General features: G+C 38.4%; 1 protein-coding gene across 5 annotated transcripts in view; it reads right to left on the reverse strand.

The window, feature by feature from the left end:
- Positions 1-3,533: 3,533 nt before the first annotated feature.
- The window catches only part of POC5 (POC5 centriolar protein), a 36,966-nt gene continuing 15,347 nt past the window's right edge, over positions 3,534-25,152 (reverse strand). For 2 of the 5 annotated variants that reach the window (XM_030846055.3, XM_060295904.2), the window contains 6 exons: positions 23,465-23,569; positions 21,484-21,663; positions 19,873-20,026; positions 15,249-15,532; positions 9,915-10,091; positions 3,535-7,425 (listed from right to left, as the gene is read on the reverse strand). In XM_030846055.3, coding sequence (XP_030701915.1) covers positions 7,282-7,425; positions 9,915-10,091; positions 15,249-15,532; positions 19,873-20,026; positions 21,484-21,663; positions 23,465-23,569 — 1,044 coding nt within the window. In that variant the 3' untranslated portion in view covers positions 3,535-7,281. Of the gene's footprint in view, positions 7,426-9,914; positions 10,092-15,248; positions 15,533-19,872; positions 20,027-21,483; positions 21,664-23,464; positions 23,570-25,152 lie in introns of all 5 variants that reach the window. The other 3 variants (XM_030846044.3, XM_060295901.2, XM_060295902.2) reach the window with 3 other exon arrangements.

A 25,152-nucleotide genomic window follows, 5' to 3' on the forward strand; every position in this document is an offset into this window, starting at 1 on the left:
CTTAGGACCACAGAGGTGATTGGGAACCTTGCAGACTGCTAGTACTCATGGGAATCTGCAGTAGCTTGAAGTTTGCAAAGGATGATTACTTTTATTGAGCCATATTGAAAAGGTGGCATTTAGCCTAGAAGGAAATTAAGGTTCCCAACTGAATTGGGCACGAAGGAAGCAAGGATTTAACAGTTGGCTTGTCACTGGGAAGCCACCTGATTTCTGGAGTTCCTTGAGATCATCCTGGGGTGAATGGATTCATTCCCTAACAACAGGCTAACTATTTAGGGCTTCCACACCAGGAAGGAATCCCTTAAACCAGGCCTGGGGCAAGGGGTCTCTTGGTGAGACCAGGTGTCCCAGGAGAGATGTGTGGGATAGAGACCCATGGCTCTCTTGGTAAGAGGATTCCAAGCCATGGAATCATTTCAGCCAGACTCCAGATGTCAGAATTAGTGAGGTCGGAGTCCTTAGCTTTGCTTTTTTTATGATTTGACCCAAACCTAGGAAATACAGAAAGCTTGTTTGCATTATCAACTAATTAGCTTTAAAAACAAAGAAGCAAAGACTTTTCTTGGCAAAACTTTTTATTCAGAGCACTGTCCTTACATGGCTGTCATGAGATGTGAACGAGTCCCATGTGCAGGGGGTGATCGCATTATTGATTGCTGGGGATTGGGGATAGCAGAACCACAGCTCATGGGCACATGGGCACACAAGTAAATTATGACACTTTTATTGCTAATTCTAAGGATACATTTTCACATGAAAAAATGGAAGATAACGCATTGAAAATGTTGAATATTGACTACAGTTTCTAAAAAGATTTCTTTTGTATTGTTAAGATTTCTCCTTGTTGCTAATTAGGCACATAGTGTTCTGTGAAGTCTTTAGGAAAATGGAGTTGCCTTCTGGAAATTTCTCTTGACCTAAAAAATTGATTTGGAAATGTAGTGTGCTTTCAGAGTACTTGCCATCAGGATAAGGGGAGTTTTGATGTGTTTCATTCACACATTACCGAGTGCCTAGAGTGTGTTTAGCTGTGCCAGGGGAAGCATACATCAGCTCTGTAAGCCATGGTGCATGTTTAATGGAATTGATAATCTAGTTGGCATGATAATAGTAACATTCACAATCCAATTACATCGTAACCCTGGGTTATGCTACTGGCACAATGGAGTTGGTGGGCTTTTGAGCAAAGGAATGACACGTTGATGACGGTGTTTAAGAAAAATTAGTCTGGCAGCGGCAAGATTCAGGAAAGGAACTGGATTCACCTAGGAGCACTTTTTCTTTTTCAATTTATTTATTTATTCGGCTGCGCCGGGTCTTTGTTGCTGCATGCGGGATCTCTGTGGCCAAGTGCAGGCTATTTAGTTGTGGCGTGTGGGCTCTTTAGTTGCAGCTTGTGGGATCTAGTTCCTTGACCAGGGGTCGAACCTAGGCCCCCTGCACTGGGAGTGCAGAGTCTTAACCACTGGACCACGAGGGAAGTCCCTAGGAGTACATTCTTCATGCATATAGTTTGTTCTCCCTGAAACGCCTGCCCCTCTAACAGTCTGTGCAGCGGATTTCCTCCCCAGAGCTCAGGCCCTCCTCACCTCGGCATCTGGCAGAGCTAGGAACCTGGCACGGGTTTGTAACTGTGACCTCCGGCCGCGAGGGACCACGGTTCCCATCTCCGTATCCCAGCACTTCCCTGAACACCTCTCAGGGGTTAGGCGTCTAGTGAGATCTGTCCAGTGAAGAGCCCTGGCCTGGCCGGGGGTTGCAGACTTCTACCAGAGGAGTTTCCTGGAAGCTGGACTGGCAGGTGGGTGCGTGCTGGCTGCTTAGGGTGTGGTTCACGGGCGGCAGCAGCAGCAGGACCTGGGAGCTTACTCACCTGCAGATCCTCACCCCAGACTGACTGAACCAGCATCTTCACTCTAACAAGACCCTCAGGTGAATTGCGCATCTTAAGTTTGAGAAGTGCTAGCCTCTAGCAGTGCCACCTGAACGTTGAAGAAAAGCTCCACGTCTCTTTAAGATTGTCCCTCCCCTCTCTCATCCTCAGCTTTCATCTGTGTTAAGCACAGCAGGTGCGTGGCAAGTGCTGAGAGACTCCAAACTCTGGTCCCCCTAGAAGTACCAGTGAGGCGACTGGAAGGGCTTTCATCCACTGGGCTTCTCATCTCACAGCTGCCAGAGGAGGAATGAACATGCAACCACAGTCATATGGGACTTGTGTTGGAACTGAGTTCACAGTAAGGAGGTGTCAGCATCTGCCCTTCGTGCTTGCCACGGGAGAGGAGAGCTTCCGTGAACACAGCCACGGGGCCCTGGTGACACAGGCCACGCCGGTCAAGCACCTGTATGAAGAGCTGGTGTGCGTGGGTGAGTTACAGTTTTCAACAGATGGGAACTCCCGCTGGTGAGTTGCAGTTTTCAGAACTAGCTCGTGAGTTACAGAACTAGCTGGTGAGTTACGGTTTTCAACAGATAGGAACTCCCGCTCTCTTAAAATGGTAGGGGACGGTCGGCACAAGTACCTCCTGGAGCCACAGCAGTCCCAGCTTGGTGTCAGAACATGCAGCTTCTCCTTTGGTGACTTAATCGGCACGGGTCCCGTTGTTAGCCTGGTGGTTCTCAGTGTCATTCCCCTGCTGGGCATTTGAAAAGTGCAGGAGTACTTTTGTGTGTGTGCATGTGTGGGAGGGGTGTGGGTGGGAGGAGGGCAGCAGGAGTGCTGAACCATCTTACAGGACAGTGCTCTACAACTAAGAATTGTCTTGCTCAACATGCCTGTTCCTCTTGGGAACTCTGCGAGTTAGTATGTTTGAAAAAATTACTTCTACACTGAGAGAAAAGAGCAGACAGGCAATTATTTTGCCAGCTGGGATTACTGCTAAAAATCACTCTGCCAAAGACCATACTGTCAGGGAAGATGCTTTGAAAACTTATCACCATTATTTTCGCTGGTGCAGTTTTACCTGAAACTGAGAACATAAATGCACATCACATCACGGATCCAATATTCAGTTTCAAGCAGTGGTTGGTACGAGGAATAGTGTGCATGGATTATGCCCACCTTCCATGACATTATCCTCCTAGCTCTGGGTTTGTTCCCTCAATTTTGAACTTATTCACTTCTATGAAATAGTGTCCACAAGAACTCCCAGGGAAGACTGAGAGGCAGTCCACTGCAGTGGGTGAGGGCATGTACTCCGGAGTGAGACTGTGTGAGCTTATAGCTGAACTCCAACAAATAAGGGGCTATGATTTCGAGCAAGTTCTGTACAGAAATCACTCTGCCGGCATTCTCAGTTTTTAACTAGAAAAGTGTCTGTGTCAGAGGGCTGTTGTGGGATTCATAGTGCCTGACATGTAGCCAAGTGCTTAATAAATATTAGCTATTAATCTTGTTATCATTTTTTCCAGAAAAGATTGGTCAATTTAAAAGTGAAACTGACTCAAGGCCCAAGAAATGTGCAGTTTCATAAATGCCTAAAGAAATTGTATTTAAATGATTTTCCATTCAGTATTCAGCCCTCTTAAATTCAGTTCTTCAAATGGCGTAAAGTTCTTCCAGCAGTAGTATTGATTTTCTTTTCAACCGTGAAGATGGCAGTGACAGGATTCTCTAACAGATGAAAAAATGGTATTACACTTTCCAACCACTGAAAAGTCAATTTTTTGGGTTTTGCTTAAGGCAAGTTGTATATGATTTTTCCCATTTCTGTCATTTGATGCAACATAATATGTGATAACATATCTAGTGATAGAATAACCTAGGATTTTGTATATCATGTTTTAAAAAATTATGATGGTGGGAACATTATGGTAAATGAAAAAACCCAGGGTTTTAAGAATAGACAGACATGGTTTTGAATCATGGTTTTGCCGTTTATTAGCTGTGAGCCTTTGGGCATGCTAACATTCAAGTTCTCAGATCTTTAGTTTCCTTCTCTATAGGATGGGGGAAAGAGGTCTATCTCTTCTATAATATTGAGGTGATGATGAAGGGAGAATGTCTATGAAATGCCTAACCTCATATCCATAGCATTTAAATCATTAACCGTTATTTGTTTCATAAGAGAAACTTGCTTTGGAAATTCAGTTACTGTTGGCTTTAAATAACACCTATGTGTAATATATCACTTAAGAAAAGACCAGAGGTGTATGCACCAATGTTTTTTAATCTCTTGGTGATGTAATTACAGGTGATTTTCATTATCTTTGTACTTTTGGTACTTTCCAATATTTCTTAAAATATTAACCACACATTATTTTTGTAATCTGAGAAAGTTCTGAAATATGAAATCAAGTATCAATTTCTATCAGCTTATGTGCACCTGTTCATTATAATTTAAGGCTCTCCATTATCAAATTCTGACTCTAAGTCTATAAGCCCAGAAATAAAATCACGAGCAATTTCAGTCCATTTATTATATCATGAATTTATAGTTCTGCATCTTCATCTCATGCTGATTGTAAATGGTAAGCTTAATTTTAAAACAGGTAATATGTTCACATGATTATAAAAAGTTTTTAGAAAGGTATTTAGTGAAAAGCATTGTCCCCACCTGTTCTTCAGTATGACCAGTTTCCACTGACCTTGCTTCAAAATCTGGGTAACCTCTTTATGCAATAATAAACAAATATGAATACATACTCTTACTGTTTAACTGTTTTAATTGTTGAATTTAAGTTGAATTAGGCTAACACTGATTACTTGGTGCTATAGACAATATACAATTTCTAGAGTTTAGATAAAGCTTTAAAAGATGCTTACAATATTCTTTTTTTAAAAAAAACCTATTGATCTGTGATTTAAATTTATTTTATTTATTTTTGGCTGCATTGGGTCTTCGTTGCTATGCATGGGCTCTCTCTAGTTGCGGCGAGTGGGGGCTGTTCTCTTCGTTGTGGTGTGCGGGCCTCTCATTGTGGTGGCTTCTAGAGCCCAGGCTCAGTAGTTGTGGCGCACAGGCTTAGTTGCTCCGTGGCATGTGGGATCTTCCCACACCAGGGCTTGAACCCGTGTCCCCTGCATTGGCAGGTGGACTCTTAACCCCTGCGCCACCAGGGAAGCTGCTTACTGAAAACCATTCCCTGTTGTCATATAAGTTCCTTAAAAAGCAGAGCCCAAGACCACAGTTTATGAGCAACTGCTTTTTTCAGGAGTGTAGATCCAAGGAAGCAGGAGTGAAGGAAAAAGGAAGTGAGATGGGGAAGGGAGAGCCAAGACCAGCGTGATTTACCAAATTGGCCAACACTTGGTATCAGGAACAACTGATTATTTGACCTCAAGAATGGACTAATTCAGGACAATTCATATGGGGAGAAAGTAAGAATTGATCTGTTTACCCCAATGGGATGTTAATTCCAGGCTGCATATGAGTGGAGCCTGCCGGTATCTCAACTCTCTGAGTGGACAGGGAAGCTCTGGGGAGGAGCATGCCCGTGGTACAGGCAGCAGGAGATGAAGTGCTGTTGATTTGTGCTTATTGAAACCCAAGAAGAGCTATTTGCCACCAGTGGTAGCTGGCCACAATCCAAAAGAAGCACTGCATAAGAAGGATCTAATACTCTTTAGGACACAGCCAGATACTTTTATAGTTCAAAAAAGCCTTGGTGTGTCCTTTAGAAAATGGGATATTTGCCAGTCTCACATTTATCCTCTCATGTCCTATTACAACATGAGGCAATAAGAAAAACTATTTCCAATAGTAAAGTTAGAGCACAGGGCTAGGTCATGTTCAGACTGAAAGAGGCTGAAACCATCCACTTCTGTTAAAGATACGGAAACTGAGGCTGTTCACAAGTTCCTCAGAATCCACTCACTTTTATGTGAGCCATAAGTACTTTGGAAAATAGGTAGGGTAGGTAGATCTCATTATCTCACAGATGAGGACCCTGAGATTAATTTAAGTGTCTGGCCCTAGATAACACAGTCAGCCAGCAATAAAAGCATTAGAAGCCTGGTCTTGTTCTCCTAAATCTGTTTGCCCAGATGGTTTCTTCCTATTGGCCAGGCATTAAAAAGTGTCTGCCAGGCCTGGAAGGCCTGAATTGCTGAATTGTCCAGGGCTGTACCATCACAGGACAATGTTTGGATGTTCAGAGCAAAAAAAGGTTCAATGCTATAGAGTTTCAAAAAGGTAAGAAAGAACATTTGAAATAGGATCATCCTAACAGGAAATTTCTTTTGTTTTTTAAAGATTTTTTTTGATGTGAACCATTCTTAAGGTCTTTCTCTATTGAATTTGTTACAATATTGCTTCTGTTTTCTGTTTTGGTTTTTTGGCCACGAGGCATGTGGGATCTTAGCTTCCCAACCAGGGATTGAACCCACACCCCCTGCATTGGAAGAAGTTAAGTTGAATTAGGCTAACACTAATTACTTGGTGCTGTAGACAATATACAATTTTTAGAGTTTAGATAAAGCTTTAAAAGATGCTTACAATAATCTTTTTTTTTAAAAAAACCTATTGATCTGTGATTTAAATTTATTTTATTTATTTATTTTTGGCTGCATTGGGTCTTCGTTGCTGCGCACAGGCTCTCTCTAGTTGCGGCGAGCAAGGGCTGTTCTCTTCGTTGTGGTGTGCGGGCTTCTCATTGTGGTGGCTTCTAGAGCCACCACTGGACCGCCAGGGAAGTCCCAGTAGGAAATTTCTTTCTGATGTTTCTGTAACTCTGTTATTGTGCTAGTAAAATATTTCTTCCCTTTTAACATTAAAAACTATTCATAGGTATTGCTATTTCCCCCCCTATTTTTAATTGTTAGAGCCCCCCAAAAATGAGGACTAATATATTAAAGTCACAAAAAAACTTTGTGATATTACTCTGGGCTTTTATTTTTTTAATTTTCAAATAAAAATACCTTAGTTTCTATTAGTTTAAATAATTTTTTTAGTAAAGTTCTCTCTCAAAGTTTACTTGGTAACATTGCAAATGATTTAGCCTTTTGGAAATAACACTGCAAAAACAGGATTTATATACTTTGATGATATAATCGGTCACAGGTTGAACCTATTAAAAAAATTAAGGCTAGTTTCTTTTTTTTTTAGTTTCTTTTTTAATTTAAAAAAGTTTTACTTAATTGCTTAAATAAAAAATCACATTAAAATAATCCTACATATAGTTACAAAGGATGGTACCGCTTGAAAAAGTCTCTTGTAATTTTGAGGAAATTAATATGATGTATCCATGATGTTCTAAGAATATGAAATTTTAAAAACTAAAAATTTCTAATTCTTAGTAAAGCCAGAAGAATTCAACAACCTCACTAGGAACATATTCATTTTAGTCAACCACTTTTATGGACTGAATGCTTGTGAGAGACTGGGTGTGAGTTGATCTGGTTCCGAGAGATCTGGAAGCTGAGGTACTACTTTCAGGGTGAATGGTCCGGGGATATTTTGCTGCAGTAGCTTGCGGAATGGTTTGCTGAAAAGGCAAAAATAGGCTTCAACAATTCCATAAAATTATACATACTAAATATCATTTCATTGTCTATAACGTAACCCAACAAACATTAGTACATGTAGATTCCTATTAGGGTCTTCCACTTAGAAAAGTCATCTTTAAAATACTTGAAGTAAAATTATATATATTATATCAAAACATTCACTGTGTATTTCAAAAGCTCTACGATACAGCTTTTGCTTAAAAAAAAATGAATGAAATCTCTTTAAACAAAGATCCTCATGTCAGATTCTGCTTTAATAAGATTTTCTCTTTAAAGAAAAGGAGAAATAACCTCTTTTCTTAGAGTGTTTTATATAAATGTTTCTTCGTACGTAAATAACTGAATAACCATTACAAATGGGAGAGATTCTTGCAACTAAGATGAAATTTCAGTTGCTAACCACCTAACCTGACCCTGACAAAAGAGCTATTTCTCCTTAGGGATGATGGGCAAGAGAACCTGTAGAAACAGATTCATGGTACCACTGGCATCATGATCTACAAAACATGGCACAGGATGAAGTAGCACTAGGAGCAAGCAATTATCCAGCAGATGGAGCTCAAGTGTCAGAAATCTGATGAATGGTTTATTAGTAATTGTCTCTAGTAGTTCTAGTTCTTAGGATCCTGGGATAAAATGAAAAATAAAAATAGCACAGAGGACTGCCACTGTGCCTGCTACACAATCCAAAGTAGGTAGCAATGGAAGCAGTTTATGGCTATTGAATTCGTGCCCAATTACTGAAGAGTAACTGAACATACTAAATAAACGAAGGGCAGTTTGAGAGATAAATATCAGAAACAGGGGTTGTAAGTCTTTAGTTCCTTGGTTTTTATTCTGTAAAATATCATTCCAATCAATACAAAAAAACAGGTTGTCTGAATTAAAAATAAACACATGTGCTGTCTTTATATCTTCCTTACCTTATGAACGGACAGTCTCTCTCCCCCTATCCCTTTATAAACATCATATGTGCTGATAAAAATAGAAATGAGTTCATTTCTTCTCATCTTTGATACCTAATCTCACATTTTCAAAAATACGGGGAGAAGTCATCTAAGGACTTTCAGAGGCTGTCCAACCTATGAAGGCTAAGATGATCCTCTACCCTCGATGTGTTCAGTTTGGACTTGGTACCTCCATCTCAGTCTGCCACTTCACTGTGGTCACACTTTACCTGAAGCTAAATTTAAACAATCAATCCAGCTTCTTTTGACTTAATCATCTAGTAACAATCTAGTGTTCAGAAGGAAAAGGATTTAAAATCATTCCTTTTATCTTTTTGACATATTAAGCAGACAGGAATGTTGCTTAACACTCAGAATTTATATAGAGGACATTCTTCTTTAAAATCAATCGTTGTTTCTCTTTAGGGATGTGTTCTTGTAACTTTTAGAAATTAAACTTTTTGAGACAATTGTTGATTCATATGCGATTGTAAGAAGTAACACAGAGATATCCCATGTATCCTTCTCTAGTAACTTTTTTGTTGTTGTTTTTGCAGTACGCGGGCCTCTCACTGTTGTGGCCTCTCCCGTTGCGGAGCACAGGCTCCGGACGCACAGGCTCAGCGGCCATGGCTCACGGGCCCAGCCGCTCCGCGGCATGTGGGATCTTCCCGGACAGGGGCACGAACCCGTGTCCCCTGCATTGGCAGGCGGACTCTCAACCACTGCGCCACCAGGGACGCCCTCTAGTAACTTTTATTAAGTTAAATTTGCTTATGGCTTTACAATTTACAAAGTGCCTTTATACAGCTCATTTAATTTTCATGTTATCTTATTTAATCCTGAATCCTGACAATAACTCTAGGAGCTAAGTACTCTTATTGCTCCCGTTTTACACGTGAAAAAATGGAGGCTCAAATATTTACTTGATTTGTATACGATCACAAAGGCAGTAAGTAGTGAAACTGAGGCACTAACTCAGGGGTTTTTTTTTTGGCTTAAATTCCATGTACTTTATATCACGTGAATTTATTGCAACCTGATTTTTTTCCAAATTAGAAATACGTTGACAATTATATTTGAAAATAAGACTTCAAAAAATAAAAAAAAGGAGGAAAACTTAAAAACCATAAAAGTAGGTGTTTCTTAGAGTAAAAAATCTGCTACATGGACAGCACTTAATGAGTAAACAGTTTTTGTCATTTTTTTTTAATTAATGAGAAATCATTTATATACTTTACCCTTTTGGCCATCAATACACTGGATTAATTGTATTTGATAATTTTTATACTATTGAGAAGAAACAATGTTTCTGAAATTAATTTCCTAAAATAGGAAAGGTAGATTTAAAGCAGGTGTGATAATTATAAGTATATAAAGACTGTAATAGTAAAGGTAGAATAAGTACCAGTCATCATGGATTTTGATCTTCTCCTCAACATGTCATTTAAGTGTTTATTAGTCTATCAACTCTCAGGAAGAAGAATTTTTTGACAAGAAGTTATCAAATGCAGACTCACCACTGTGACCGGATGATGTTTTTCCACAACGACGGAGCTCATGGGAGGAGAAACTCCCATTATAGCTAAACTGCTACTGATTCTATTTTTTGAAGCAAAATCACATTTCCCTGTGATCCGGGCTGTGATTGTTCTTCCAGCTTTCTGTTGTGCTGATGTCACAACCCTGGGCCCATACTAAAAAACAAAAAAATATTCAGTTGGTAGAAAATCCATGGCAAAATTTATGGTACTTTTGCTTCTATAACTTATAGAGAAAATACACAGGCACTTAAAATAATTGTCTATGCAACCAACTCTAACATGGGGAAAAATTTTTAAACAATAAGGCAAAAAGCAAAACATAAAACCAAGCACCCCAAACACCCCTTTAACCTTGGTATGCCAACTATTTTATAGGATTTTAGGAACTTCTAAAACTTTATTCTGAAATAATTATAGATTCATAGGAAGTTGCAAAGAGAGCATAGAGAGGTCCTGTGTATTCTTCACCCAGTTTCCTGCAATGATTATATCTTATGTAATTACAATGTCAAAACCAGGAAGCTGATGTTGGAATGATGCCTGGGTATAGATCTATGTCACTTTATCACATGTGTAGATTCCTGTAACTATCACTGCAATCAAGATACAGAACTATTCCATCACCACAAAGCTCTCCCTTGTGCTGTCCTTTCTTTAGAGTCATACCCATCTCCCTTCCCAAACAATCCCTAATTCTTGAACCGCTAATCTGTTTTATGAACTTCTGACCCTTATGGATAAATCATCATTACTCATATGCTTTTGTGTCCTCCCCTTTTTCTTATGGCATTGTTAATATACTTTTTTTCATGAATAGAGACCAGCTATCATTTTTTTTGAATTTTATTTTTATACAGCAGGTTCTTATTATCTATTTTATACATGAGACAAGCTACCATTTTTAATGAGAGGTTTTTATATCAACAAACTGCAGTTTAACTGTCCCAGTTCTTTTCCTATTATATATAGCAAACTTTTGTAATTAAAAAAAAAAAAAAAGGATTTTTCTTTTTTTTTTTTTTTTGGCTGTACCACGCAGCTTGTGGGATCTTACTTCCCTGACCAGGGGTGGAACCCAGGCCCTCAGCAGTGAAAGCACAGAGCCCTAACCACTGGACCACCAAGGAATTCCTGGATTTTCCTTTTCCTTTGAAAGTTATTTGTAGAATGTATTGCAAAAAGCGAGATGATCATATCAAAAGGTAATGTCAGGTTTTACAGTTTTTGTTGCTTACCGCTGGACAATACACCAGAAAGATTACATTTACGTCAAGAGTAGTACATGTACTCATTTTTTTTTTTTCATGATCAACTAATTACATTAGTGGGGCAAAAATCAAAAGGAATAAGAAAAAGGGAAATGACATATTTAAAAAGCCCCAATATTTGTATCTTAATATCTGACATGGAAACAATGCAGATTATTGGTTGAGTACAGGGCTCTGAAGCCAGACTGTCAAAGTCTGAATTACAATTGCATTAGTAATTGTGTCCACTGGCAAGTTACTCTCCCTAAGCCTCAATTTCCTCATGTATGAAACAGGGAGAGCAGGCCCAACTGACTAATGCTAGCCTTTCACTTTCTGTTCAGATGAAGAGCAAAGTTAGAAGAGAAACTTTACTGAATAGCTTAAAAATCCAATTAAAACCCCTCGATTATTTCAAATGGAGTTAGAAAAACTGAAGTGCCATCTGTTGTTCAACTTTGTGAACTGCAATAGTACATTTGCTTGTATAACTGCCTAATATATATATTTTTTCAGTAAACGTGCTGCCGAAGCGAGCACATGTTTTTTGAAAATATTTTCCACCATGAAATTCTGATATTTAACATACTGATGTCTGCAGAAAGGAAATAATTTCACAGATGAAAATATTCTTTCACTAGAATGGTAATCCTCCCTTCTCCAGTTATTTGTCTCCTGATTCTCTGCAGTTTACTTTCTACACACACCTCCTTTTAGGTACTGGAAATTACTGAAGAAGACTAGAAAAAGTTTTGAATGTTCATAGGAATCCTCTGTGATTCAAATGAAGAGAAAGATAGCCAGGCCTGGATCACAAATCTCTCTTTTCCTGTCCCCAACAATAATGCTTTCATGTAAGGTAAGTAATCCAAGTAATGTATTTGTTTTTGCTTTTGTCAATATGGTTCTTTTTAAAAACAAGAAGACATATTTGAGGTAAATCTGAGTATTTTAATTAAATAAGAAAGGAAGAAAACTAGCATGGCACTTACAGATTGATTTACTTGTGATTCTCCTTTCTCTCTAACCCTAAATGCTGTACTTATGTGAATGAAATTGAATGGGTGTCTGTTTTGAAGGAGCAAGATGTAGCTGGAGGGGTGGGGGAAGAAGGGCTGTCTATATAATATTGTGTTTTTCAGGTTTCAAAGACTTCAAAATTATCTCAGGTGACCAAATTGTTTCAAAAAATAAAAAGGGTGGTAAGTACACTCATTCATTTGGTTCTCGTTATGCATGTTCAGATTCAGATACAAACCCAGATGTACAAGTGGTGCAGTCATATTTTAAGAAGGGAATTTTGAAAAATCTAGCTCTATGTGTTATCTGGATATGCAGCATGAATGACAAACCAGAAATAAATACTCACTGTGTTTATTTAAATGAGATCATCAGTATAGGATCACACTTCGAAATGTGTAATCATGAAAAATAAACACAGCTTGAACGCATGTCAGGGTTGAATTTTAGTGTCTTATTTCTAAATCAAAACTCCCCCACACATTCAAATTTCTCTTAAGTCATATTTAAGAAATGCAAAATAGCAGATCTCAACATATTTTTCCCCAAAGTTAGTAGCTTCCAAAAGGCAGAAATTCAAGGGACTTCCCTGGTGGTGCAGTGGTTAAGAATCCATCTGCCAATGCAGGGGACATGGGTTCGAGCCCTAGTCCGGGAAGATCCCACATGCCGTGGAGCAACTAAGCCTGTGCGCCACAACTACTGAGCCCACGTGCCACAACTACTGAAGCCCGCGCGCCTAGAGCCCATGCTCCGCAACAAGAGAAGCCACCGCAATGAGAAGCCCGCACACCGCAATGAAGAGTAGCCCCTGCTCACAACTAGAGAAAGCCCGCGCACAGCAACAAAGACCCAACGAGACAAAACTAAATTTAAAAAAAAAGAAAAGCAAAAGGCTGGAATACTTCAGATGACCAACTGTCTGGCTGACTCATGCGCCCCTTGGCTGCAGAGAGCTGCCTAGCTCTACAGCACTTTCTAATGGCCTGTGTAACTCTTTTTTTTTGGCTGCGTTGGGTCTTAGTTGCGGCACACGGGATCTTCATTGAGGCACATAGGCTTCTCTCTAGTTGAGGCGTGTGGGCTCCGCAGTTGTGGCGTGCAGGCTTAATTGCCCCATGGCATGTGGTATCTTAGTTCCCTGGCCAGGGATCGAACCCATGTCCCCTGCATTGGAAGGCGGATTCTTAACCACTGGACCTCCAGGGAAGCCCCTGTAAATCTTAATTAAGACCTAAAACCTACTCTGCCATCTTCCTTCCTCTCATGTAAGTGGTTAGGGTCAGGGAGGAGAGGGAGACAAGCAAATCTGAATCATCCCAGCACCTTTATAGAACTGTACATGCCTTTGTGCCAGATCCAAGCCAGAGTAGGGAAGAAGGGCATAAGGTTTTTGTTTTTTAAACATAATGTTTATTATATGGAAAATTTTTATTTTTTATTTTATTTTTTTTGTTAGTTTCTGCTTTATAACAAAGTGAATCAGTTATACATATACATATGTTCCCATATCTCTTCCCTCTTGCATCTCCCTCCCTCCCACCCTCCCTATCCCACCCCTCTAGGTGGTCACAAACCACCGAGCTGATCTCCCTGTGCTATGCGGCTGCTTCCCACTAGCTATCTATTTTACGTTTGGTAGTGTATATATGTCCCTCACTTTGTCACAGCTTACCCTTCCCCCTCCCCATATCCTCAAGTCCATTCTCTAGTAGGTCTGTGTCTTTATTCCCGTCTTGCCCCTAGGTTCTTCATGACATTTTTTTTCCCTTAGATTCCATATATATGTGTTAGCACATGGTATTTGTCTTTCTCTTTCTTACTTACTTACCAAGTAAGTAAGTAAGTCTGACTTACTTACTTACCAAGTAAGTAAGTAAGTCTGACTTACTTACTTACCAAGAGTATGACAGACTCTTGGTCCATCCACCTCACTACAAATAGCTCAATTTCGTTTCTTTTTATGGATGCGTAATATTCCATTGTATATATGTGCCACATCTTCTTTATCCATTCATCCGATGATGGACACTTAGGTTGTTTCCATCTCTGGGCTATTGTAAATAGAGCTGCAATGAACATTTTGGTACATGACCCTTTTTGAATTATGGTTTTCTCAGGGTATATGCCCAGTAGTGGGATTGCTGGGTCATATGGTAGTTCTATTTGTAGTTTTTTTAAGGAACCTCCATACTGTTCTCCATAGTGGCTGTACCAATTCACACTCCCACCAGCAGTGCAAGAGTGTTCCCTTTTCTCCACACCCTCTCCAGCATTTATTGTTTCTAGATTTTTTGATGATGGCCATTCTGACCGGTATGAGATGGTATCTCATTGTAGTTTTGATTTGCATTTCTCTAAGGGCATAGGGTTTTTTAAAAAAAAAAAGCCGTGCAGAGGTGAGTCTGATAAGCTTGGCCTGTATCCCTGTGCCCTTCACTTGAGAGACACTGAAGAATACAGGTTTAATGACAGGAGGCCGAGAAGTCAGAACCACAGTATGCATATTAATAGCTTGATTAATTTAACTTCAGGTAAATTCTCCCACAAATAACGCCATCCTCATTCAGTACTCTTCCCCCTCTATGGACTCCTCTATTAGCAGCTAGTGACTTTAGGAAAAACAATTCCTATCTTCATTCCAATTATAAATGAAATCTTAAAACCTAACCAAGATGGAGTCACTACAGAGTAGTGTTAATATGTCTGCATCCAGGAAAAGGGAAGCTGTAGTTAAATAAGAATATATAAAAAGGCCATTAGCCTCCTAAGCCCTTGAAAGTACCCACTAATTTCCTTTAAAATTAATAAGTTCTTCATTTTTGTTTAATTATCACTATTGTAATAGAAGTTTCAGGTATTATTTTCATTACAAATTCATGTTTTAGCTACTTTGTGTATTAAATATTTTCTGTGGATTGGCCTAAAGACCACATAGACTCTTTTCTCCATGGGAAAATATGTTCTGAGTTCAAAATATCCAATATACAAACAAGTTTGGAAACTTTTTCCCAACATAGGCACCTGAGTTAACTGTACTGACCATTTCTTCCTGTGTAGAGGAAGCTGTAGCTGTCGGTGCAGCGCCATGAGGAGCAGAAACAGGAAGGTGAACAGAGGAAGTGGAAGCAGCCCCGGCAGGAGTGATGGAAGCAGCAGAGGGAAAGGCAGCAGTGCAGGTGGCTCCCAGGGCTGCCGCTGGTGGGGATGGTGGCACTGCAATTGCTGAGGGCATCGGAGGAGCTGAAGGATCCAAATGAGAAGAATGTTCTTTTCCTTGAACACCAGGACCATACTCTTCCCTTTTATTATTTGTGAAGTCTGTCCCTATAAATCACAAATTAATTCCATTAACACTCTTCCAAGTTAAGATTACTTTTATCTTCCCAACAATGAAAATACATAATCTCCAAAATGTGGTCCAGCAGAAATGTAGAAATGTGTCATATACTGGATAGGTTAACACTGTTCGGTTAATGCAGTTGGTCAGTGTTAACTGGTTAATGTCAGCATTAACCACTAAAGACTTCAGACCAGTTCCTTCAACATGTGAAAGCTAATGAATGATTTGCTCTTATGTAAAAAAATAAATTATGTACTCAGCTGGGACCTTACAACCACTGTAATAATATGGTCACATTGTGCCTAAAGATTTATGTTCTTTGCATTATTTAATACAACTATCCTGATAAATGGCCTGGTATTTAGATCTTTAGAATAGTTTTCTGATATCACCATAGCCTCTTCATTTACCATCTATTGCTCTTAGCCTAACAAAACCAATGTATTTTTAATTCTTGATTTTTTCAGCAAACAATAATAAATCAATAAGTAACACTAAAATCTTTACTTTTGATACTGTAAAAGAAATGAGTTCTTGCAGGTAGATTATATGTCATGAATTAAGAGCATATTTGCACACTTAACTGATTTTAGTGACACATATATAGAAACCTTCTCTCAAAACTGAACCTTAATCTTAGATCAAAGGAATAAATAATGTCAGCTTCCAGAAGCCAGGATAAAGAGTCCTATTCTAGATTTCCACCCCCCAGCATTAGAATTTGGTTAAAATTTCCATTTAAGACTATATCTTCGGGGCTTCCCTGGTGGCGCAGTGGTTAAGAATCCACCTGCCAATGCAGGGGACACGGGTTCGATCCCTGGTCCGGGAAGATCCCATATGCCACGGAGCAACTAAGCCTGTGGGCCACAACTACAGAGCCTGTGTGCCACAATTACTGAAGCCCACACACCGAGAGCCTGTGATCCGCGACAAGAGAAGTCACCGCAATAAGAAGCCCGTGCACCGCAACTACAGAAAGCCCGTGTGCATCAACGAAGACCCAACATAGCCAAAAATAAATAAAATTAAAAAAAAAAAGACTATATCTTCCTGGTACCAAACATCAGGGTGAGGATTTCAATTTTCAGTCACTGAGATGTTTCAGAATATATGAATAGAGGGCATTATGTAGCCCTATGCTGAAAAGGTTTTCCGTGTTGTCCTCATTCCAGAAATTCCAGAAATTTGGACTTCTGTATAAGTTCCATCCAGAAATTTGGACTTCTGTATAAGTTCTTGTCTTAGACTATCTTTACATAAAATAGAGCAATAGTTACTTCATTAACAAAGTTTAATGAGGATTACAATGCATAGGTCCTTTGAAATAATTTGATGAAAGAGATGAATTCAACATATACTGCTTTTGCTTTGAAAACAAAACACACACACACTGAGTTTTAACATGTTTTTCATAGAAAGTGACTGATTGTCTCTTTTTTTAGGTGGGTGGCAGACTTATGTGGAACCAGTATAGTAATTATTCTCGCTTTAACTGGGTATGTTTTTCAGTTGGAAAGCATTTTTCTACTGTTCCTAAAACTACTTTAAAAATTGGCAGGTATCCCTTTAAAGGCCATTTGTATTGACATATTTTGTCTACCTCATAGAAACTTTTATCGAAGCTATAAGATTGATTAGGATATTGTACAACATGAGATGCACTGCAGATTATGGCTAGCAGAGAATCAAAAGAGATAAAAATATATATTTATTTTGCTCTAACAAGTAGAGCAGTACATTAGAAACACTGTATTATTAAAATCTGCATTATAAAAAACAATTGCTTTGGCTTCCCTGGTGGCACAGTGGTTGAGAGTCCGCCTGCCGATGCAGGGGACACGGGTTCGTGCCCCGGTCTGGGAAGATCCCACATGCCGCGGAGTGGCTGGGCCCGTGAACCATGGCCGCTGAGCCTGCGCGTCCGGAGCCTGTGCTCCGCAACGGGAGAGGCCACAACAGTGAGAGGCCTGCGTACCGCAAACAAAAAAAAAATTGCTTTAAGGGGGCCAGAAGTAATTTTTTTTTTCTTGTGAGAATTTATTTTTAAAATTTATTTTTGGCTGCCTTGGGTCTTCGTTGCTGTGCACGGGCTTTCTCTAGTTGTGGTGAGCAGGGGCTACTCTTCGTTGCGGTTCGCGGGGTTCTCATTGCGGTGGCTTCTCTTGTTGCAGAGCATGGGCTCTAGGTGCGTGGGCTTCAGTAATTGTGGCATGCGGGCTCAGTAGTTGTGGTCTGCAGGCTCTAGAGCGCAGGCTCAGTAGTTGTTGTACACGGGCTTAGTTGCCCTGCAGCATGTGGGATCTTCCTGGACCAGGGCTCAAACCCGTGTCCCCTGCATTGGCAGGTGGATTCTTAACCACTGTGCCACCAGGGAAGTTCCTCTTGTGAAAATTTTTAAAAATTTATTTTAATAGCTGTTATTAAAATGCCACAAGACAAATATCACAGAGCAAATCCAGCATTACATTACACTGAACTTTTGCCTTTGGTAGCTCCATCAACACTAGTGTGTACTGCTAACATGTGTCTTACTAGTCCTGTTTATCTTTATTACCCATTGTTATGGTAAACAAAGCACAAGGGGACTTCCCTGGCAGTCCAGTGGTTAAGACTCCGTGCTTCCAATGCAGGGGGTGCAGGTTTGATCCCTGGTCGGGGAACTAAGATCCCACATGCCGCACGGCACAGCCAAAATTAAACAAAACGAAACAAAGCACAAGGCCACTGAAAACAGCTGGGATCCCATAACCTGGCATTAGCTGCAGATGACAGTAGACTTAAAAGCAATAGGAGCAAAATAAATCATGTTGTATAATTATCAGAATACATTTTCTCCAAGTCCTGTTATGGATATATGCCTGTAAGAGACATAGCTGTATTTGAATTTAAAATTTAAGACAGTAAATTTATTAAGGTGGTAAGACACTCTGTCCTAAGTAAATTCGTAACCTTCTTAAGTAGGTTACGAGAAATAGATTTCTTGCAATTGAATGTAGCAAGTTCTAATGATTATAATTTCTCACTGTACTTGTGAAACCCAGTATCTGTTACAAGTAGATAATTAAATTCTTCAATTTAATATATACAACTTGCTAACAGTTACAACCGAAAGCAGACTATCCAATCATTGGGGACGGTAAGTTTGTTTGTAGCATTAATACTCAATTAAAATACGATTTACTAGAGAAATCAAGTACTCATTTGGGTATTAGCAAGATAAACCATTCCGCTTCAAGATTCTATGATTCTAAGTTTCTAACTTGCATGTGGGCCACATACCATGACTGTCTGAGAAAGAAAACGATTTGCCTTAACTCACTACCATCTATAGCGTGCACAATTGAAATAAAAACTGTTTACTGATGCTTTAAAATGAGGGCATAACAAGCACAGACAAGTTATTCACAGGACTGAAATCATATTAATGATGGTACAAAATGAAATTGTCTCAATAAATAAACAGTTTCAAACAGGATTTAATATGAGGAAATACTGCAAAAATGTTCAATGTGTACATGAAACTTTGGAGGCTGACTTAAGACTGCAGTAATTATATCATGAGTATCCTCTTACATGTTTAAGTATTTTTTGTCTTTTAAAGTGCTTTCAATTATATTTCACTGCATTCTCACAAGAATCCTCTATGAAGCAGGTAAGGAAGATTTATATTATCTTCTTTGTTCAGAGAAGAAAACTAAAACCCAGTGAGGAAAATAGGCCTCCTTGTAAATTGGTGGCAAAGCTGTTCTAAGCCATGTGGATGACAAAAGCCACTCAGATCCTAGCCAATACATGGACCTTTCTTGACATAGAATTATTTTACTCAACTTCTATAGATAGGCCGATATGTATACTTGTTGAAAATGAGTTTTAGTTGAGGACTCTCTTGCACTGGAAGACAAGCAATTTTTAAAAAATGGGAAACCATGAATAGACAAGAAATATTTAATAATGAAAACAGTCTAAGGAATTTGGCTACTTAGAAAAAAACAGAAATGAAATTTTATACTTAAAGGCATTACCATTATAGTTAAAAGAGCCTTAAAATAATGTTATACATTCAAAGCATTATTATAACATTGAGCCTAAATACTTGAGTTAACAGTTTACTTGATCAGATATAAGATACTGTAAGTAACCATGACTGAGAGAATTTTCATGGCAGATTTAAAACTGAATATAACACCATGATATTAAAAATAGCAGTGCCTGGATAAGACATAGGTACTGCAGAAAATCAGTACTGCAGACCACACCAATCACTGAAATCTCCTCAAACCCTTTTTGAAAGTAAGCAGAGAATCTTAAACAAAATACTAACCTGTATCACCTCTGCTTTGAAATATAGTCATGGCTTCAAGATTTAATGCACATACACCCCTCATGAAAGCTTTCTTCATGGAATCTTCAAAGTGCTCTTTTTCATGCTGCATCCTTTGGATCTCAGCTTTTGCATTTTCCAAAGCTCCAGATAACTAAAATCAGGAAAATTTTTAAAAAGAAGAGAAAAAAATTGAGACACAAGGAAGAATATCTATTGTTTAAAAAAAAAAAGAGACTTATACTGTGAAGTTATTTTTGTGTGAAATACTAAAATCACTTTACCACATACCTCTTCTGCTGTGTCTCAATTTATTTTAAAAGATGCATCTAACCTCTATTGTCTCCATCAACAAACCATTTTCATTCCTAACCATAAAGTCAGGGTTTAAACAAAGGGAATTTTACACCAGTCCCAATCCTGATTGATGTGTTCTAATTAAACAGAATGATGTTATTTCTCACCATAAAATTTTTATGTAGGATACTAAACAAAATATATTAAGAGCCCCAAACAGCCCTCACCCCTTCAGAAAAAAATAACTAAACGCCTGCAACAGTAACAGTTTTTTGTTGTTTTTTTTTTAACTAGATGTTATCTATAGAATTTAAAGTGCAAAGTGCCATTAGGTACAACACTTTCCCACAGACCAAATCTAAAGGGACTGCATGGGACTTCCCTGGTGGCGCAGTGGTTAAGAATCCACCTGCCGATGCAAGGGGCACGGGTTTGAGCCCTGGTCCGGGAAGATCCCACATGCTGCAGAGCAACTAAGCCCATGCGCCACAACTACTGAAGCCCTTGCGCCTAGAGCCTGTACTCTGCAACAAGAGAAGCCACTGCAATGAGAAGTCTGCGCACCGCAACGAAGAGCAGCCCCCGCTCTCCGCAACTAGAGAAAGCCCAGCGCAACAATGAAGACCCAATGCAGCCAAAAATAAAAAAAAATTAAAATAAATTAAAAAAAATAAAAAAGGGACTGCGTTTTTGCATGTCATTTTCAATTGCAGAAAATTATTTGCATAATAAAACTTTAAGAATTTAGTGTTATAATGATGAAAAAATTTTTTTTCCTCTTAATATTTGATTTCAAGAGGCCTACCGCATTCTTTAGTATGGTTTTATTTTCATTTTGGGTCTCAAACGTTTTCCCATGGAAACAATGTTAATATTATTGTTATAAGTCTAAATAACTTCAATTTATATACAAACACTTTATACCAACATTATAAAAACACAGTACACTTAAAATAACATCAGGATAAACACTTTTGTTTTTGGTCTTTATTTCTGGCTAAATAAAGGCCAAAAGAAGCCTAAGAAAGTATGCTTTCTTAGAGATGTAAGGATCTGTGGCTGATTTACATTTCCAAGAGAAATGTACATGCAAGAGATTTAACACAGGTTTGGAGGTCAAAGTTATAACTACTTAAAAGAACAAATAAGTCTGTAAGTCTGACTAGTACTGTTCGTTCCCAGTAGTCTCATTTGAACCCACGCTGCACTGAATGAAATTGGAGAAATGGGTTACTCTGCCTAACTGTAAACTAACAGTGAGTGATGCTACCCATCTTTTTTACTTTTATTAAAAAAGTGAAAAAAAAAGTTTACCACTGCAACTTTGGCTTCATAGTCATTGGAAATCTGGACACAGACTTCCTCAGCTCTTGCTTGGCAAGCTCGTTCCACCACTTCTTTCCACTGCTTCTGTACTATGGCCCGCCAGCCTCTCCAGACTTTCTTCAGTAAAGTTCTCTGGAAGTACTGGTCAGCTAGTTTACTTTCATAAACCTAAACGAAAGTAATATACAACCTCAAAAACACAGTGGACTGGTAAAATATACTGGCAGTAGTAACAAAAAACATCAGCCTGCGGGAAGCGGGGTACATGCATTATCATTTAATACTGTGTAATCGTGTTCTTCTCATGTGCAGATGGGAGGACAGGCTTAAAGAGGTTAAGCAACCTGCCTAGGTCACACAGGCAGAAAGGGAAAAGCCAACCTTGCCTCATTCCAGAGCCTAAGCTCTTATCCATTACATCATTGCTTTATGCAACTAATCAAGGTAGGGGGAAAACAAAAAAACAAATGAAAGAAAATGAGTTAACTTGCCCCTTGCCATCTTGGTTATGAATTCGCATGACCTTTTAGCTGAAAACAGGGCTAGGAGCTGGAAGGCAGAAAGGGTGGTGACTGTGGCTCCAGATGGCCCTGCTTTCTCTACAGCTTGGTGGCCACCACCATAAGCAGATTAATTTAATTTACATACTTTACCATCATATTTAGTACCAAAATGATCCTAGTAGGAACATATGCTATTCTTCTTTTATCAATGAATTTAAATTCTTTTGAAGGAGCATATCCAATTTTTGATTTTCTTAAAAAATTTTTTTATTCAAAAACTGATGGCAACTTCAACTATTTCAACTAACAGTTGAACATATTCTCATGTCACCCAATAAATAACTTTCAAAATATGACTCAGTTTTAAATAGGTCTTTTAAATATGGTTAATGTAGATTTAATCTATTGGGATTAATTTTAAAAAAGAAGCACTAATAAGTATTCTTAAAGGAGAAATCCTATTCCATGACAGTAACAGCCTTTTCCTTAAATATTAATCTCTTGGAACTAAATGCACAAAGATTACTCCATGACTCACATGGGCATCATATATAAAAAAATTATATATATATATATAATCTCCATCCCCTACACTCTTTGAGTCTCTGTATTCTGCCTTCTTGTGGGATACATATATACTTTCATACTTTTCTACTTCTGATACAATAACTTACTATTCTCAGCTTATATTTATACTGATATACTGATTCAGCTCACTTTTTTTTTAACATTTTTATTGGAGTATAATTGCTTTACAATGGTGTGTTAGTTTCTGCTTTATAACAAAGTGAATCAGTTATACATATACATATATCCCCATATCTCCTCCCTCTTGCGTCTCCCTCCCTCCCACCCTCCCCTCTAGGTGGTCACAAAGCACCGAGCTGATCTCCCTGTGCTATGCGGCTGATTCAGCTCACTTAATTAAAATAAAAGATATTCAAGTTTAAATTATATATAAACTAAGGATAATTTTTAAAAAGCTTATGGACATGGATTTCTTTAATTCTTATTAAGGCAAGTTATGCAACAAACATGCAATTTTATAATTATAGTATTGCCTCTTTATGAAGATGATATATTCAGGTATTTTAGAAGTAGAACTAATATAGGAAGCATATGATATGCTAAAGGTGATAAATTCATGTGATTACATCTGAAGTCAAATTTGTTAAAGGGGATTCCACCACCAGGACATCTGTAATTTAGGTACAGTTCTTACTAACCTACTATGAAGTAGAAAATGATATATCAATAAGTCTATAAAATATAAGAAGTATTTTTTCCCAAGCCATACCAAAAATCAAGTTCCTTTAAAACAAGAGTAACATTAAATTGTTAATTCATTTTGACTTACTAAAAAAAATCTTTCTTTGACTTGAACAAGAGTTCTAATACATGATTCTAAATGCTTCTGAGTTCAGAAGTCTAATAAGTGTCAGTCAGCTTTTCTTTTTCACACTTACGTCCTGTCTGGATTTGACATGGCTGATTTGCCAGCGGAAGAATGTTCTCATCAACTCTATCCTTTCCTTTTGCTTGCCTATGGCATGAGACAAGCTAGAAATCACCTGTAAACAGCAATTAGTAAAAGGGGTTTTTTTATATATCAAAAAATGCTAGAGAGAATACTTATGGATCACTACTGTATTCATCTAGTTAACCTCATTAAAAAACTTTCCCATGTGAATACACTACTTATCAATGAATGAAGGGGAACAAAAGAGGAAAGAAATCTTCATTATGTGTATCCTGGTAATAATCAATAAAAGGTTTATATACAGTATATGAAAATTAATATGATCACTGGAATTTAATTCAAGAAAAACAACCATACATTTGAGAGTGTTACTACGTATACAAAATGTTTTTATTCACTAGACTTGAGGGCAGAGACCAGGTTTAAAATATCTTTCTAGCCCCTAAATACCTTCAATACCTTGGATTAGAAGTTTCTCAATAATTGTTTAATGATTTTCTGGATTCAACAAACTCATAAAAGCAAATAATTGTTACACTTTGATGTACTTTTTCAGTGATATTATTCCTGTTCTTTAAAAAAAAAATCTATGAAGGCTTTTAAATCCTGAAATAATTTTTTTTTTTTTTTTTTTTTTTTGCGGTACACGGGCCTCTCACTGCTGTGGCCTCTGCCGTTTTGGAGCACAGGCTCCGGACGCGCAGGCCCAGCAGCCATGGCTCACGGGCCCAGCCGCTCCACGGCATGTGGGATCTTCCCAGACTGGGTCACGAACCCGCGTCCCCTGCATCGGCAGGCGGACTCTCAACCACTGTGCCACCAGAGAAGCCCAATATTCTTTCTTATAAAGAACTGAGTAACTGAAATATATATCTAAAAATGGTCCCATTAAAAAGAGATTTGGTAAATTAGGCATATTTACTGAGAGACATTCTGGTTCTTTAAATAATTTTCAAAAGTGGAAAAGGGCAGGAATTCTAAGATACTAGTAATAGTCCATTAAACTGTGTAGTGGCACATGGCTGTTCACTTTATTTTCAAAAACTGGACATGCATATATACTCTTTTTGCATGTGACACTTTTGAAATAAAAAAATTAAATTTAATAAAATATTTTAAAACCTTAGGAGAGAATTTTGAGGGTAATAGAGAAGATGACTGACATTAGTATCTATTGTTTCAAAAAAGCAAACTACGTAAAATGATCAATTTTACATTGCACCCTATAACACCCCCAAAAAAGTATATTTAAAAAAACCAATAATCTTATCTAGTTCATTAAAACAGTGAGTGCTGCATCTGCAGACAAGTAGCTGAGGTGTCTGCTGTGAGTCCCTCTTCTCTGAAGGTCACCATCCTCCTGGGGGAGCTACAGATTTGCTGCCCATCTGCTTTGTTCAAGGTGCTGTTGGGAAGCACAAAATTAGCCCAGATTTGAACCCTACTCTCAAGTTCTTAAGAGGCTGACAGAAAGTGCAATAAACAGTGCTCTTGTGCTTATCAACAAAATGAAGGACTTCTTTAATGAATAAAGACATATCACAGATAGAATGTGGGATACTTATGCCCCTCCGAAAGGATGGTTGAAAATGTGGGTAATGCTGGTTCCCTGACATTCTGTTAAGGGCAGTTAGGAAGAAAAGATTGGGAAGAAAAGACTAGTGTTCCCACACT

Source organism: Globicephala melas, chromosome 3 (assembly GCF_963455315.2).
Source record: "Globicephala melas chromosome 3, mGloMel1.2, whole genome shotgun sequence".
NCBI lineage: Eukaryota > Metazoa > Chordata > Mammalia > Artiodactyla > Delphinidae > Globicephala > Globicephala melas.